General features: G+C 42.2%; 1 protein-coding gene across 1 annotated transcript in view; it reads right to left on the reverse strand.

Moving 5' to 3' along the window:
- Window positions 1-669: 669 nt before the first annotated feature.
- The window catches only part of pcnx1 (pecanex 1), a 31,184-nt gene continuing 15,610 nt past the window's right edge, over window positions 670-16,243 (reverse strand). The window contains exons 10-36 of the mRNA XM_068338326.1: window positions 15,372-15,429; window positions 14,124-14,356; window positions 13,225-13,378; window positions 12,965-12,997; window positions 11,317-11,488; window positions 10,495-10,605; window positions 10,233-10,324; window positions 9,750-9,859; window positions 9,477-9,582; window positions 9,268-9,360; window positions 9,043-9,193; window positions 8,370-8,511; window positions 7,912-8,089; window positions 7,501-7,609; window positions 7,176-7,305; window positions 7,018-7,076; window positions 6,596-6,811; window positions 5,784-6,037; window positions 5,464-5,694; window positions 5,200-5,300; window positions 4,318-4,468; window positions 3,999-4,229; window positions 3,631-3,905; window positions 3,328-3,506; window positions 2,459-2,877; window positions 2,183-2,323; window positions 670-1,901 (exon numbers count right to left, since the gene is read on the reverse strand). Coding sequence (XP_068194427.1) covers window positions 1,761-1,901; window positions 2,183-2,323; window positions 2,459-2,877; window positions 3,328-3,506; window positions 3,631-3,905; window positions 3,999-4,229; window positions 4,318-4,468; window positions 5,200-5,300; window positions 5,464-5,694; window positions 5,784-6,037; window positions 6,596-6,811; window positions 7,018-7,076; window positions 7,176-7,305; window positions 7,501-7,609; window positions 7,912-8,089; window positions 8,370-8,511; window positions 9,043-9,193; window positions 9,268-9,360; window positions 9,477-9,582; window positions 9,750-9,859; window positions 10,233-10,324; window positions 10,495-10,605; window positions 11,317-11,488; window positions 12,965-12,997; window positions 13,225-13,378; window positions 14,124-14,356; window positions 15,372-15,429 — 4,270 coding nt within the window. The 3' untranslated portion in view covers window positions 670-1,760. The remainder of the gene's footprint in view (window positions 1,902-2,182; window positions 2,324-2,458; window positions 2,878-3,327; window positions 3,507-3,630; window positions 3,906-3,998; window positions 4,230-4,317; window positions 4,469-5,199; window positions 5,301-5,463; window positions 5,695-5,783; window positions 6,038-6,595; window positions 6,812-7,017; window positions 7,077-7,175; window positions 7,306-7,500; window positions 7,610-7,911; window positions 8,090-8,369; window positions 8,512-9,042; window positions 9,194-9,267; window positions 9,361-9,476; window positions 9,583-9,749; window positions 9,860-10,232; window positions 10,325-10,494; window positions 10,606-11,316; window positions 11,489-12,964; window positions 12,998-13,224; window positions 13,379-14,123; window positions 14,357-15,371; window positions 15,430-16,243) is intronic.

Below are 16,243 nucleotides of genomic sequence, written 5' to 3' on the forward strand. Positions count from 1 at the left end.
TTCAAGTGAAAAGGTTCCAGGACTTTATCAATACTGATAAAAAAAATCCTGTACATACAAAAAGCACACTAAGAGTCATGTAATTCAAAAATAGCATCTTCTAATTCATTAAAATTGCTCTAGATGGTAAAGTGGAGCAAAAGATAAATAACATTGTTTAATTTAGTTTAGGAGTAATTGTTAGATTTTTGCATCTGAATTCATAGGTAATGCTGTCCAAAAATAAACATCCTTTTATATCTACCATATATAACTGTCTAAAATTGTCGATGCAACTGTGCTGATTCAGTGTCATGTCTAATTTGACTTTTAAAAGTTACGCAATGAGAGTTTGATGAAAACTATTTGTGAAAGTGTTTTTCTTGGATAGCTATCAAACTGATGTTACCAATGACCGAATCTGAACAACTAAAACAAAAACAACAAAATGTCATATGATTTGTGAGTCATTGTGTTGTAAAGAAATATAACTGTAGCAGGTGGGCCATAACTTATCCTTCACTGCTGTCCTTTCACATGCTAATCACAAGATTCATTTTTAAACTTTGTCCTCTTTTCTTATGTACAGTATATACTGATGAGCTTAGAGTGGGCTTGAAGTTTTTATTTCATCCATTTGTTTTTTTTAAAATTACTTTTCAGTAAAAATGAGGAACTAGAAGAGACATGTTAAAGTTGTCAGCAATAAATCAAACTTTTATTTTTTCCATATAGAAAAGAATTAAGTTAAATAGTGAAACAGTCCATCAAAAAAATTCGGCATCTGTTTTTAACCAATGGTCCTTAATACATAACCTTTGTCCCAAAATGAAGAAAAAAAGATGTAACAAAGTGTAAATACCATGTTCACAGTAATAAATATTGAAAGCAAAATCTTTTATACATTGACATTATATATATATATATATTTGTGTAAATATATATATAGATATTGATATAATCATGTACAGTAAAAAGTTATCTTCAAGTTTATCAAACAGAAAATAGTCAAATAATAAAAATGGCTGCAAACAGAATGATTGCATTTTTCATTCCCAAGGCAAAGGTAACCATGGCCATTCAGAGTCTATAATAAATAAAAATGTGATAATATCGAAAGAGTGTAGTGCATCCCTGTAAAATAAAAAACAAAAATTATAGTGCAAGGTTTTTTTTTTCTTTGCGCAGAGTAAATCTTGCAAATTTCAAAGTAATCCAAACGGAATGACAAGAGTGAAGCAGAGGAGTTCTTTGAGTGCAGCACCGTCACGTCTCTGCATCACAACTTTCTCTGTAGTCTTGGCAAAAAAAAAAAAAGATTTCGTGTGGATGAAACCATGGCAAATATTCAATACCAGGCTGATTTTGGCAAATTATTTAAAGACAATCATAAAAAAAAAAAGAAAAAAAGAAAATCCCCACACGCTCTTTTACACAGTTCTCTCATAACTACCAACAAAAACAGTCGAAGAAATGCATAGAAATTAATCACCAGTAGAAAGAATTGGTTTACTTTAAGGGTCGGTTACTGTCATGCAGCATTTCTGAGATGCGAAGCAAGGCAGATGCTGTGGATGTGTGCTGATGCAGTAAAGGTTTCTTGAATGACTGTATGTTCTGCCTCTGCTTGCACTATTCCCTGGCTTCCTTTCCCCCTAAAGTGTTAAAGGAATAGGGGAGGGGGGAGAGCTCCCATTTCCTGTTTGTCTGCAGGCTCCTCCATCTTGCTGAAAGCCACGAGGGTTTAGCTTCGTCTGGTTTGTGACGTGTATGTGCTTCTCTTAAACCTCTGCGCCCAATTCAATGACCCCAGATTTGATAATGGGCACTAGCTTGTCTTCCACCTGTACCAGCAGGATGGTCTTGTTGATGGGGGAGCAGTTGGCTGGGTCGCGGCTACAAGGCACCCACCGGTGAATCACCTGCAAGGGGACACCAGATGAGGAAGCTTCGTCAGAGAAAATGTCCAATTAAATTTATGAGGCGTAAATTACAGAGCAAGTGGGTCACTGAGGGTTTTACAGGCAACAAAAAGTAGGACAGCACATTTATAGCATAAGAGGTCGGAGAGAGAGAGAGAGAGTGTGTGTGTGTGTGTGTGTGTGTGCTGACAAGCAGCATCTAAATAGATCATATTAATTTAGCTTAAATTAAAATAAGTAAAGGTGAATCTGGTGTGTCACAGATGTAGATGGACACTCACATGTCCTTCCATGCCCTCTAAGGGGCTCCAGTCTCTCCAGAAGGCCCGTCCTGCCCTCAGTCTCATCGTTTCGTCGGGCCACTGCAGCTCCTTCCTTTTTAAAACGTTGAGGGTCTCCAGCACCTGACCGACATCCACGATCTGCGCGACATCCCAACAGAACGCATTTCACATCGCTGGATTGAGGATTGTTAATCTGAGCGATGGCAAACACCTGAATTTGAATGGTTCGGATAACTGAGCGAATACTTTTGGCAGTAAAGTATATCTTCTCACCTGCACTCTGTATGAGATGTCATCTCTGAGCACAGTGGAGACGCTGGGGTTGTGTTGTTGGGGGTGATGAGGCTGGCTGAGGGGGTCGGTCGCCGTGCTGCACAGGCCGTCGTTACCCAACAGGCCTACCAGGGTGTGGCGTTTGCAGGGAGGGATGCTGTGGCTAGAAAGGGAAGCCGAGGGGCCGGCGGGGTCGGACGTGGAGCCCAGGCGGAGCTGCAGAGAATTAGGGAGGGTGCGCAGTGAGAGCTGGCTGGTGGAGGAGCGTCGGCAGGGCTCCAGACCCGTGGTGGATGTGCGGAGGGACGAGTGACGGCTGCTGCTGTAGCGGTAGGAGGATGACTGGCTGGCGACAGAGGCTCGGGCAGGAGAGTGACGGACCAAACCCGACTGAACGGACTGGGAACTCTGACTGGTACCTGGACACAGAGACGGTAACAAAGACCATGTGGGATTTAGTGCTGAAATCAAACCATTTGGGAACTTGTAAGGGCCAGAAAAATCTCATGCAACTAAGGGTTACACTCCATAAACACCAGGTCCTACGTTTCCCATAATGCAACTCGGGAGTTTCTATCATTTGGCCTCCAATTGCATGTCCCTTCAAAGTTCCAGCTGGAGACGCTCTCAAAGGCACGATCAGAGTTAACTTCAGAGATCTTAGAGATTTACAGAATGAATCATAAGAAAACCAAATTTTATCTATGAAGCGATAACAGTTTGATTTTTTGTTGAGGTACGAACTAATTGGATTTAAAAAAAAAAAAATCAAAATGAGTGCATTTAGATTCTTTTAAGGAGTCAGTAGGGAGTGAACTCTTTCAATCCTAGACTTCATTAAACAGGATGTCAGCCCTGATGTTTCTCACCCAGAGGGTGCGGCTGGTACGAGTGGGAGGGGGCGGGGCCTGAGGTCCCACCGTGCGACACCGAGCTCTGCTGAGAGTCGCCTCCCATCCCATTCCCGCTGCTACAGGACAGCCCCCCCGCATCTGGATCCTCGATATTCCCACCGCTGTTGCAGCCGGCGCCGCAACCTTTCCGTAATCTACAAAAGACAATTTGTACAAATGTGTTAATAAATTTGAACAAACACAGGGATTATTTCCACTATTTTCTTTTACTACTTAATTACGTTTTAATAAAACAGAGAACTATAGAGACTTTCCAACCTGTTCCACGTCCTGACGACAAAGTTTCGGATATTTGCAATGCTGATAGGCCCCCCCAGGATGTGTCCGAGCTGGGGGTGGGAGTTGCAGTAGGAGGTTGTCAGCGGCGACACGTAGATGGGATACCCAATGGGCTGGTCGCAGGAAGAATTGATCATGTTTCGCAGAGCCTGCTTGGCGTTCTGAATGCTCCCACGCTCCGGGTTTCTGTTTCTCAGGAAGACCAGCTCCTGCTGCTGCCCCGCCCAAAGGCCTCGGACACACTCTTTATTCACCTGCAGACATGAAGTTCAACTCCCGTTTAGTCATTACGTCTCAGCAAAAAGCAACAATCAAGGAGTTCCAGGCTCGTTTTACTCGGTTCTCACTTTGATGACCCGGAAGCTGAGGTATCGTCGATTCAGCATAATGATTTTGTACTCATTGGTTCCTTCATCGAGGACGTGGCGTAGGGCGAGAAGCGATGGCGCGTTGGACAGTACGGCGCTCCTCCAAGCCGGGTCTCCCTCATGAGCGATGACCATGTTCTGCTGGTGGGTGGAAATAGCTTCAAAAAGAACTGCTGGCTCGTCATACTCATCAGGGGACGTGAAGTGGTCCTTAGAAACAACAGCATTCAGTTAAAAATACAATTTGACAGTGAGAATGAGGTCAGATGTGGTTCTCATGACACCTTTCGCGTCTCACCTGGTGTAGTTTGAGGGACATTCGGATTCCAGGAACCACAACTTTTCTGAGGAGCTCCATGTCGGCGAAGATCCACTCGTCTCGCACTGAGGAGATGCGGAAATCTCCCTTAAATAATGCGTGAAGTCCGTAAAGGAAAGACTCCAGATTGCTGTGATGTGGAGAAGAGGTTGAAGACAAATAGTTCAGTCTTTAATCATAAAGTCTCTTCATCTCTTTCCATGTTCTTCCAGTCTAATTTCATTATCAGTTAGATTCGTTTCCTATTCCCATTAAATGACTGCCATGTGAAATCAAGACTTCCTGTGCCTTCATTCTTTCTTTTTAAGTCTTTTATGGTGAAATAATTGCAGGAAAATCTGTGGAAAACTTATCAGCTCTTTTACACAGCCTGTTAGAGGGAAGATCTAACAGGGATATGCACCTTATTTGGATTCTGTGCCAAAATGTTACCTAAGCAGATCATTCTTTTTCCACCAGGAGGAGGTAGTGTAGAATCAATGTCTGCAAAAATGTGGGATTGTAATTATCAGCTAATTCAAAGCAGAGCAAAATTAGCTCAATATGTCTTAAACTGAGGAGACAGATTGAGATCTGGGCTCCGTTTACCCTCCAAGATCAACCATGTAACAAGGATTAAATTATTGTTTTTTTCATGTTGTTGTTCACAAGCTTTGCCGATGTTAAATTTGGAAGACGAATGTGTAATTTAATTGATCCACACTCCGCTGGGAGCAGCTCCTACATGCCTAGAGCTGGTACTCTCCTTTCCAGTGTGATCTAGATTCGTTCTTACAATGACCCAATACTTACATAGATACATTTATGTTTATGCACTGTAGTTAAACACATGTGAAGGTGTAAAAAGGTTAACTTGATGACCTGGACATGTGATGGGCTGCTGTTCCCAGAGCTCTCCTTCCCAGCACACACAGGCCGAAGCAGAGCAGCACCAGAGCCGAGTCCTTCTCACAATCCAGAGGCTACAGAGCAGCACAGATACAGAAGATTCATGACGCTCACATCCCATTTGTTGCATATGTCATGCTATGATCTTGTACTTTTTCTCTTTACTTTACTAATTAGTGTCAACTGTTATTGGATAAACATCTCCTAATAACTGAGCTAATCATAACCAAATCTTACCTTCGTCCTTCGGGAGTTGCAGTACTGGATCCAGCTCAGGTAGACGATACAGAAACTGTCTCTGGAGATGCCTGCTAGCCGATGGTCATAGTCTTCATCAATATTGGGATTGAAGGTGGGATCCAGGTCCACGTAGTTCCTCTCTCCGCATCCCCGTAGGCCTTCTTTCATGGTCTCATTGGCAAGCCACTCTTCCAGTTTGGGTGAAGCAATCACATAATAGATGATGCCCTGTGTCCAGGAGGAGACGATCAGTTTACATCACGGCACATTTACAAAGTTACACACACTTTGTGACAGTCTGACTGCATCCCACTGACCTTGACATAGTAGGTGGTCAGGATGCGCCGCAGGTCGAACATCTGCAGCATGGAGGCGGCGCTGTTATCGGTGATGCTGTAGCCCTCCAGAACGTATTTGGTGACCAGCACCTCCCAGGCCAGCCAGCGCTGCCCGAAAGCAGCATTAAAGGAGAGGATGTGAGGGAGGTGTCCCGGCTCGCAGCAGCAGCAGCCCTCATCTTCCTCCACCCCCTCAGTAATGGCCTCCACTTCTCTCTGCTGGCAGTACGTTCCTGCGAAGGGACACCAGAGCTTCCATGTTAATTCTATAAAGTGTAACTATGGTAACTGTCCTGTCTGAATCTCATACATAAATGTGATGAACACAACGCTTGTGTAGAACCTGTATCTAGCTCTTTTTCCAGATTGTGATCAATGTTTGATGAGCTTGACCCCCCCAAAATGACAAATATGCAAACATTACCGTCTTGACAGCTATAAAAAAAAACAACAACCCAGTGTTGATTACAAGTTTATATTAACAACAGTGACAGTTGAAAAGCTGCTGTCTGCAGATGTGTGCCAACGCATTTCATCAGCTTTGTTACGTAGCAGAAGGTCATGCGCTGAAGTCACGCTGATAAGTCACACTGATAAGTCACACTGATAAGTCATGCACAGGTGTGATTCACAATAAAGATAAAACACAAGCTGGCTAACGTGTTCTGAAAGCCCTACTGGAAGTTCTGAAAAAACGTTTTTAATTCCCTATGAAATAAGTAGTTGTTCTTCAAAATACAGATTGAGGTCAATTTAAAAAACATTATTCGTTTTGATCCGCGACCTCTCACCTCTGAACTCCAGTCCTCGGAGCTGAAAGGTGACCAGGCCGTTACCGATCTCTATGAGATGCACCAGAGCGTTTAAGTAGTCAGAGGCCAGGATGAAGCAATCCCCAGTGCTGAAGTTACCCCATCGGCCCAGGAGGAGGTCGCCGCACAGGCTGTGCTGCAGCGAGCGGGTCAAGTGTTCATAAAAGATGGAGTTCAGATTGTTGTCATCGGAGCCTGGGAAGAACAAGAATGATGGAGAAAAGGGATTTTGTTGCATTAAAGCAAAAGAAAGAAAATATACTTCTTTTAGTCTTTAGAACAATGTGTGACTTAAACAAGATCATCTAGATTCTCCCAATTTGATTAAACACAGATATATTACTGCCTATAGAAATTCAGGACGTCAAAGATGAAGTGCAGCTGAAGGTGTTGTGTCACACCTGGATTTCTGTCCAGCTGAGAGGCCAGTCGAGTGTTAGAGTGATCCACCCTTTTCGTGCTGCAAACGTAAAAATCACAGATTTCATGGGAATATGAAAAAAAAGTAAAATTAGAGCAGTGGTATTTTTATTTTTATATTTTTTAAACATGTCCCTACTTGTAGTCTCTCTCCCAGAATTTCACAGGACGGACATAGGAGGTGATGAAGATGGCGCTGCCCAGGAAGGGGTTGAGGGGAGTGGAGAAGACCGCTGACACCACAGCTTGAACAAACAGCATGGCGGAGTCTGGTTGGCCTCAGGTCAAGGATCGTTGAACAGGAAGTGAGCTTCACAATTAATAGATACGCCCGATAACAGTGAGACAAAAACAGATTTTGCTAACCTTTGCATGCACGCAGCAACACGTCAATAAAAACACAGACAGGATTCACAGCAGACTGTGCTACAGATCTTTTTACGTGCCACACGTTAAAAGGATACGAGGCACAGCAAAGGGTTGAGCAAAGGCGTGGAAGGCCGAGCCCCACGTGATCTGCCAAGGGGCGATGTAGGTGTAGACAAAGTGCAGCTTGTAGAACAGCTCCCACATCTGTAGAAAAATCAAATACATAAGAAAGACTCAACACACACACAAAAAAGCCAAAAATCTCCAGAAATTACTAGAAAAATATAAACATGCATAATGGATGCCTAGAACTAAAGGAAAGAAGCAACTACCAATTCAAACAAGTACATGAAATGGAAGAAATGCTGCCGTATGGTAACCATGGAGATCAGAAAACACATCCATCACTTTTGTAAACAACAGACCGCATTACATCACATGTTAACAGCTGATTCAGAATGGAAACGAGCGTGCATGTAGCTACCGTACAGCGTACTCTCTCCCACCTTGCTGAAGACGATGGACATGAGGAAGAGGTCGAGCAGCAGCGTCTCCGACATGTGGCGGTAGTCGAAGGTGAAGAAGAGGATGGTGAAGAGGATGGTCACATACTGGTAGGTCGGGCTGCTGTAGGAAGAACGAAGGAGCTTCAGACCTGCCACGGTGATCATCAGAGCGCCGACCCTGCAGGAGATTTCCGATGACGTTATAGTGTAAGCGAATAGTAAAACAAACACATGTATAAATTTTTTCTTATACTGCATAGTGAAAAGTGTAGCATCATGTTAGTGAAGATTAATATTAGTTAACATCACTATAAAATGTTTTTTCTCAACATGTGTTCGAGTCTCTCAAGTAGAAACACATTCGAGTTGGTTTTAAGGTCTAACGTCACCCATCCTGACAATAAAAGCATCTTAATAGTTTGCCTCATGTCTCTTGTGACAATAGATTGAATTCTCACTCTGTGTCGAGTCTCTTCGGACTGGCGAGCTCTCGCGCGCTGCCGCTCAGCTCATTGAGGATGACGAGCGGATAGAGAACATTCTTTTCCAGAAACAGCAGCCAAACGTGAAGCTTTTCAAACCACATGACGTGAGCAGCGTCTGAGGAGAGACAGAGGCGAAGTCTAGTCAAAGACAATTAGTCCAAACAGGGTTGACGAAGGGTGTAAGAGCATATCGACACACTTGAGATCCCATAATATTTTTTTGTGGTATTTATGATTCTTCAAAACAGTCTTTTATTGATAATTCACATGCAAAGGCTTGTGTTTGTGGGCCATTCTATATTATTGTGTTTAAACCCCTGACAGCTAGATGGCAGTGTTACTATCAGTCTATCAATTACAAATCTGTCTCCAGTTGTTTGGGGCTTTTACTGTTTTTTTTGGCCCAATGTGCCAATGCCTTCTTGAGTAAAAAATAAAACAGCTGGAAATAACCCAAAAACAAGCATAAAAATGATTATCAATATATTTTATTGATTGATATCAGCAATAAATATAAAATATGTAATTACTTGATTCAACTTTTGCCTCATGTAAGGAAATAAACCAGATTTTCCCCCCCAACACTTGTTAAATATAAAAGACCTTCATAATTCTAAAGCTGACTTTTGGTTGCTGACTTACTTACCCCTGACTTCAAACTGATAGTACTCCTTGGTTTTGAGCAGAGGGTGGGAGAAGCAGTACCAGGGCAGTTGCTTTCGGAGCTGGGGCAGCAGGTAGTGGGTGAGCAGCGCCACCGTCCCCAACAACGCATACAGGACGTAGCTGAGGAAAGGCTGTGGGACCAGGAGACAGTGGATTTGAAGTTTTTGGGATTTTATACAAGGGAAGATGAGTCTCCACTCTGTACCTGTAGTGCAATGAAGACGGTGCTGACGTGGATGGCGAAGTAAAGGACAGCAATGACCACACACACGATCAGGTCGGACTGCAGACGCTCATTCTGTGGATTCAACAGCACACACAGATGAGGATAGGCAGGGGGGAAAAGAGTGATCGCCAATAATTTTGTTGGTCCCCATTTTATTGCTATGTTTTGGTGACCCGACGTCAACTCACCACTGAGGCCCTGAGCTTCTCAGGTAGAGGATCCTGTACTTCTGAAAGCGGGTCCTCTGGGTTCTTGTCTTTCAAATTGGGTAAAATCTTGGTCTGTATCAGTGAGCTGTAACACAAAGTGGCAAAAAACCTGAGTTGGTTCGAATGGTCACAATCAGATTTTTTTCTCTCATAACTGTAAATAATCTGTCACTGTTTGAGTCTCCACATCTGAAGAAACAAACACGCTCCAAGCCTGAAAAGGTTTTCTGTCGGAGGCGCTGCAGGACTCACAGGAGGACAGAGGGGTCGCTGCTCTGCCGGCTCAGGTGGTACGACACCGCCACCAACAGGCCGCAGAACACCGAAAACAAGACCGGGATGTGATGAGGCTCCCAGGTCTCCTGAGACACACAGAAACAAAAAACAAAACCAGGGTTTTAACATAATGTTAGCATTATTTTTTTCAAGCCCCATTATTTTTACATTCTGTAATGTAATTGTTTCTCCCAGCTGCACACGGTTCTGGTGCAGAAAAGTCCCCAAACGGATATGTATTACTGCTAAAAGCCGTGCAGCCTTAGTTTAAAAATATGCTGAAATGTGGATTTTAAATTAAATACCACGTGTGGAACAAGTGATATTAATAAAGTAGTGATAGTCTGGTTATACTGAAAGACAAAAGACAAATACGTAACGTAAACAAGAAGAGCATTAAATGCTGTCATGTACCTGGACATTAACATTAAATGATCGACTTCTTACAGTTGGACTCACCTTCAGAGCTCCGTAGCAGAAGCCATACAGCAGCGCGACGGTGACGATGCTGCGGAGGATGCTGTACAGTGCTGACAGGAGGCTGGTGGAAGCTGCAGAGGGCAAGGGGGGGATGTCAGTCGTGAGGTCATGCAGCCTGACGGGCGCCACGCTCAGCAGACTGCAAAGCGGCACTCTCATAATACATAAGGCAAGTGTAAGGAGTGTTTATTGTCTCATTTTGTGGAGAACAAAGTCACTCCAGCAGCGGCAGCTCACTCACCGTTGCCTCCGAACACGTGGATGTCCAGCTGCTCAAAGAGGTACATGACGAACGTGTTGACTTGAGGCAACAGCCCCACGAAGAAGATGATGGGGAAGCACAGAGTGAAGACTGGAAACATAAGGAGACAGTGAAGTCAGTGGGATACAATGTGCTGATCATCTTTAAACTGTGAGCTCCGAAAAATGTCGGGTTCACATTGTTGCACACGTCTCCAGGGCAACAGTGACGAAGATTATTGATTGATGACAAGTGGTTTTAATACTCCCTTAAACCCACTTCCTACCATGTAATCGCAGCTTGATTTGTATTTAGCGTTGATGACCGCATCATTTTTTCCTGCTTCCAGAGTAATTTTCCAGCCATCACTGAAAATTTGGGCCATTAATCTCCTGTTGTACTTTGATGTTTCATAACCTGGCAGCCAAAATCACTAAAACTAATTAAATCACTTTTGATGTATTGTTTTAATAAAGCAGGACAGATTTATCCCCCTATCTACAAAACACAACTTCTAGTACTGTGCAAAATTTTTATCGAGGTGTAAAAAAAAAAAAAAAAGCAAAATAAGAATATTGATTTGATTTTTCTCAGACTTTTGCACAACACTGTACTTTTATATTTTGCTTTAACATGTTTCATTTCTGTATTCAGTGATCTTTCTGTTCCGTTTCTTGTGATAGGTTTACACAATAATGAAAAAAGACGACACTGTAATTTTCCATCACAGGACTTGAATAGCTCCACTTGGAAAGAAAGAATTGGTTTAGAATTTTTAAACAGGGGTTTGCCTATATATAACTACTGTTGGTGACAACTCACCGATGACGAGGTCCCGGGCCGAGGCGAGGACCAGAGAGCTGGTGAGAGCGACTCCATAGAGGGTGAAGCGGGACGAGGTTGTCCTCAGACTGCCGTAGTGGAGCAGCCAAATGAGGCCACAGCACAGGCAGAAGTAGACGGGCCGGCTGTATGCTATGATACGATTGTGGCCCTGCAAAGACAGAGAAACAGTTGTAAGAACTGCTTCATAGAGGCCAGTGTTTCTATAGTGGTAAAACACATCTCAGCACTCTGTAAATTTAAATGAGACAATGAAAAATGGAAAACATCCAAATATAAATGTCTTATTTTTTATTTTTTAGACTGGATAATGGCAAATTTAGGATGTCTAGGGACAAAAAAAATTACGTTAACTGCTCAACTGTTCCGAGAAGAGTTCTCTTATTCTTTACCTTTACTGTCGAGTGAATTCCAGAGACAATAACACAGGTATAAACAGAACTATCATCACAAGCGTGAGGTTTCACAAGAGAGAATGCGACTGAGAGGAAGTGTGTCTGCGGTGTGAAGGTTGTGACCCAAGAGACTACGAACCGCACCGCTTCTTCACCGAAGTGACATTTTACACACCAACAAGCTGATTAAAACAGAGCAGGTTTGCATAAAATATGTCATTATGGTCTTGGAAAAAAGGAGGGAAACAGGTGAGGTGAGGTGGGGAGAAGGGAAAGATGGGATGGTGGGAGGGCTGGAGAAGACGAGGAGACTAAGAGTGAGAGAGCGGGATGCGGTCTAAACTGTGACCGGCTATTTAAAGCTTGTGCCTGCAGCCGAGAAGAAGCTGCATTAATAAAAGACGTCGTTTCAGAGCAGCGTGACGCAAGAACGGGAATTTACAAAGCTCACGGGGGACAGAGACTTCATTTTCAGGAAGTCACAGAAAGGAAATTATAATAAATATAAATATTATATCGGTTGAACCATTTTTCCATATTTTGAAGCCCTAACTCGACCTTAAAGGTGAGCAACCATCTGCTGATCTCCATCCAATACTAAATGACGTGAAAACATCCGTGTGTATAATCATCTGACATTTGGCAAGATTCTGTAAATCCCACAGCGTAACTTGTTAGTGCCGGGCAGATGATGGAAGGCAGCCAAGAAAAACACGATGAGGATATTTATTTTCCTCTGGGGAATAAACCAGCAGCACGGAAATATTTTGGATTGAAGTGAAAAGACGTCAAAGCAAACGCCTTTATCTGTGTACATACAAGCGTAAAATACGAAATCAATGTGTCGACACTAGTCTGCAGACCTTGGTCTCCAGAGGTAAAGCACAATAAATATGCTGCTCACAGAAAGACATAAATTGTCAGAGCTAATTGTTGTGGGGGGAATTAAAGTCCTGTTCTAAAAGCTATTTAAAGTTCTCTGAGATAATTTTTTTCCTCATAAAAGCTAACAAAAAATGTTTTGTCTGTGAACATCGGCAGTTATTTAGCTGAATTTTTAACATCTTTTTGTTACTTTTTGTTCGTTTACTGTGTGAGTTATATTACAGAATATTAAATATCAACTTCAAGATCAAATCTCAGATTTGATCTTGAAGTTGATCTTCTGATATTTTAGTGACCCTTGAAGGTGTCGCAGTGAAGGATGATTAATCGCTGCTATGATTACTTACGTGTCGAGGTGATGAGGAGTCTGGTTGGACGCTCTGCCATTCAAAAAAAAGACAAAGGTGACCCCATTAATAAAGTCTGATATACATCCAGCAAACATTTCAGTGGTTGAATAAATAAATTAACAGGTCAAATTCAGAATATAGATCCAATGCTATACAGTAATTCAATACAGATTATCATTTTAAAAAACAACAACTCTGAAGTGGTCTAGTTATCTCACTTCTTATGGTCTAATAATGTTCTAAAATCAATTATTCACCTTTAGTAAGGAATACTGGCAACTTGCGATGACGAGGCAGAACTGAAAGACCCAAATGTCTGTGAAGAAGCCGTGGACCAGCAGCACTGACCCCAGGAAGGCCACCAGGACGGCCAACACTACGGCCAGCACGTTCTCCAACACCTCCCGGTTCCTGGAACAATGAGAAGGAAAAAAAAAAAGTCAGGATGCAAGAAAATCAACAAGAAACACAACACATAAAATTCCAAGACGTTGGATGTACAGGACACAAGTAGAGTAGAACTAATTCAGAACAAACTGTTCCGCAGTAAGATTTGTTCCGCCAGTAAATATTCGAGTAAGTACGTGAAGTTTCCTTTTGTGTCGGGAGAGTGCAGATAGCGACGTAGCTCCTCAGATGCTTCCAGGAACTCCAATCAATCCTGGTTCTAGTGGTTTAGGGTAGGACGCTCTAGTGTTGTGCTTCCTGCTGCCTCAGACTTGAGTTTGTGAGTTTGACTGCTCTTCATTTCATAAGGATCGACCTGATCAAATACAGCATTTTCCGTAGGCGCACTGGATTATAAGGCGCACTATTGGTATTTGAGAAAAATTAAAAACTTTAAGATGCTCCTTATAGTGCGGAAAATACTATAATTTATTTGTGTTTGTTAGATACAGAAGTGTTATTATTCTATATTATGAATTTATAAGTTTGCATCCAGCTAAAAAAAGTCAGACGCTAACAGTTTACGTCCTGTAGACCAAACTGAGGTAAAAGCAGGGATATTGACGTGGACTAGTTTTCTGATCATTGTTGTGGGGATTCCTGTTGGTGGAGATCTTCATCAGATATTGTAGTAGATGCACAATAATACAGTATTAGTTCAACATTATGCTTTTCTGAAATGCTTTCAATGCTGGCTGGACCATCTGACCTGTCAAACAGTGCCAACAGGGTTAACCGATCGAAGTGCAGGCCGACCCAGAGGAACGGCAGCAGCCACAGGCGGTAGTACTGCCTGGACTTGCCCGCCGCAGCCGTCGCTGCAGGATCGTCTTGTCCCAGAGGTGCATCCTGGAGATCTGGACTCAAATCCCCATCCTGCTGCTCCAGCAGCTCCGGGTCCATCGACAACAGACGGTTCGCACGGATATGATGGAGCGAGATCTGTCAAATGGTCAATTACGATTATTGATGCTCATTTATTCATGTTTACAATAAATATTTGACCTGATGTCAACATTTGAGGCAAGCAGCAGTTGCAATTTCATATTGGTTGTTGTTTCATTAGGCTGTAGCTTAAAGTGCTAGTGGATCTATAGCTGACTGGGTTATGCCTGAATAAAAACCTCAGGTCAGATGTTGTCAACAGGGCTCCTGTAATCATGGCTAGACATCTGATTGGGGACAGATTACAGCCTCAAAGATCGGAACAGGTTAGTCTGACGACAGGTATTAAAATAAGAAGCTGATTTATAGCAGCTCTGAGGACTACAACTGACACAGCAGCCAGTTTTAGCAGGAGAGAACAACATGTAGAGCTGGAATAATGTCACACCTTATATGGTAATTTGACAAATTATACTGACTATGGACTATTAGTATTTATAGAAATACAATCCACAGTGTTTTTGTTGAGTCTTCTTTTGCATCTTTAATGATAGGATTTTGATTGAATAGATAAAGAATGAATTGAGCGCTCAGACTGCTAAACAGGACGATTAGCGGTAGAAATCAGTACAAGTCAGGATGTACCGTCACCATGACACCAATCTCAGCGATTAGAAATCTTGTTGCAACAGTGATTTAAGCTTTTGTGACAGAATTAAATTCCCCTTCGTTGCTTATATAGAACACGAATCAGATAAACCTGTAGGTGCCAGGCTGAAGAGCTGAATAGGATTGAAAGCCAGTAAAAATAAAAAAGTTTAAAAAAACAGCTAAATGTCTTCTGGAGTTTAATATGATGCGTTTTTGGTCTGATGTAAAAAGAAAGGGTGATTTGAACGAAAAGGAGGCCAAAAGTTAACACAATAAGAACTCTGTTCAAACTGACAATCATGAATGCCAAAAATATGATGCTGAAATGTGCCAAGCAGACATGCAAAGAGATAAAGAAACCATTTGTCTTCTCTCTTACGGTTCAGTCTGACACACAGAACTCACTGGGTCCGACACTCACCAGGTCATGTGGGTAGAAGCGAACTGAGGTAGAACTGGAGAGGTGGGAGTCGGTGTCCCTGTAGGGCATGAGACAAAATGAGCACACTGATGAGGCACAAGCATCTGCTGCACTTACTGTATTAAATCATGATTCATTTCCTTGTGACCTCAAACCAGAAAGCCGACGCGCTGTTTGCGCTGCTTTTGTACTGTACAATAGCGGATTTTAAAAAAAAAAAGCCATTTCACATAATAATGGAGCTAGAAGAAAATGTAGGCAGTGTGGAGAATGGGAAACCATGGAAAACCAAACTACACAAAATGATCAAGTAGATGGTGGACAAATAACCAACAAGCAAAGAGTTACGTTAACATTTATCATAGGATAAACTAAGTTCACCGTTGTGTAATAGTACGTGTAAGTATGGTTATAACATACAATAGTACATTGATATTAAGTCAATTCATTGTCAAAACTACCTTTTAGGTAGTTTATATTCTTCTCACTTGCTCAAATTATTTCTATCCTTTTTAAATATTTCACTGGCATTTAATATTTTCTTGTTTTTAGTTTGTTATTGCTTTGCTTCTGTGATTTTGGATCAATCTCTGGCTTTCCTTCAGAATAATTACATTTTTATCATATCTTGATTTAATTTTCAGTTATTCTTATCGTTTTTTTTTCTTTCCAATGATAAATCCCTTCAATTTCCTCAAGTCCAAGGCGCCTTCAAGTTAATCATTTTTCCCTGAATACGAAACAAAACAGATAATGATGTTATTTTCACACGACACGAAGAAATCCTCAGGACAGCAATTGTTTTTTTTGTTTTTTGCACATGTTCCTCAGACAAGATGTGTGTTCGCGCTTTTAGTTTAGAGTGAAGATTT

This window comes from Antennarius striatus, chromosome 17 (assembly GCF_040054535.1).
Source record: "Antennarius striatus isolate MH-2024 chromosome 17, ASM4005453v1, whole genome shotgun sequence".
In the NCBI taxonomy this organism is placed as follows: Eukaryota; Metazoa; Chordata; class Actinopteri; order Lophiiformes; family Antennariidae; genus Antennarius; species Antennarius striatus.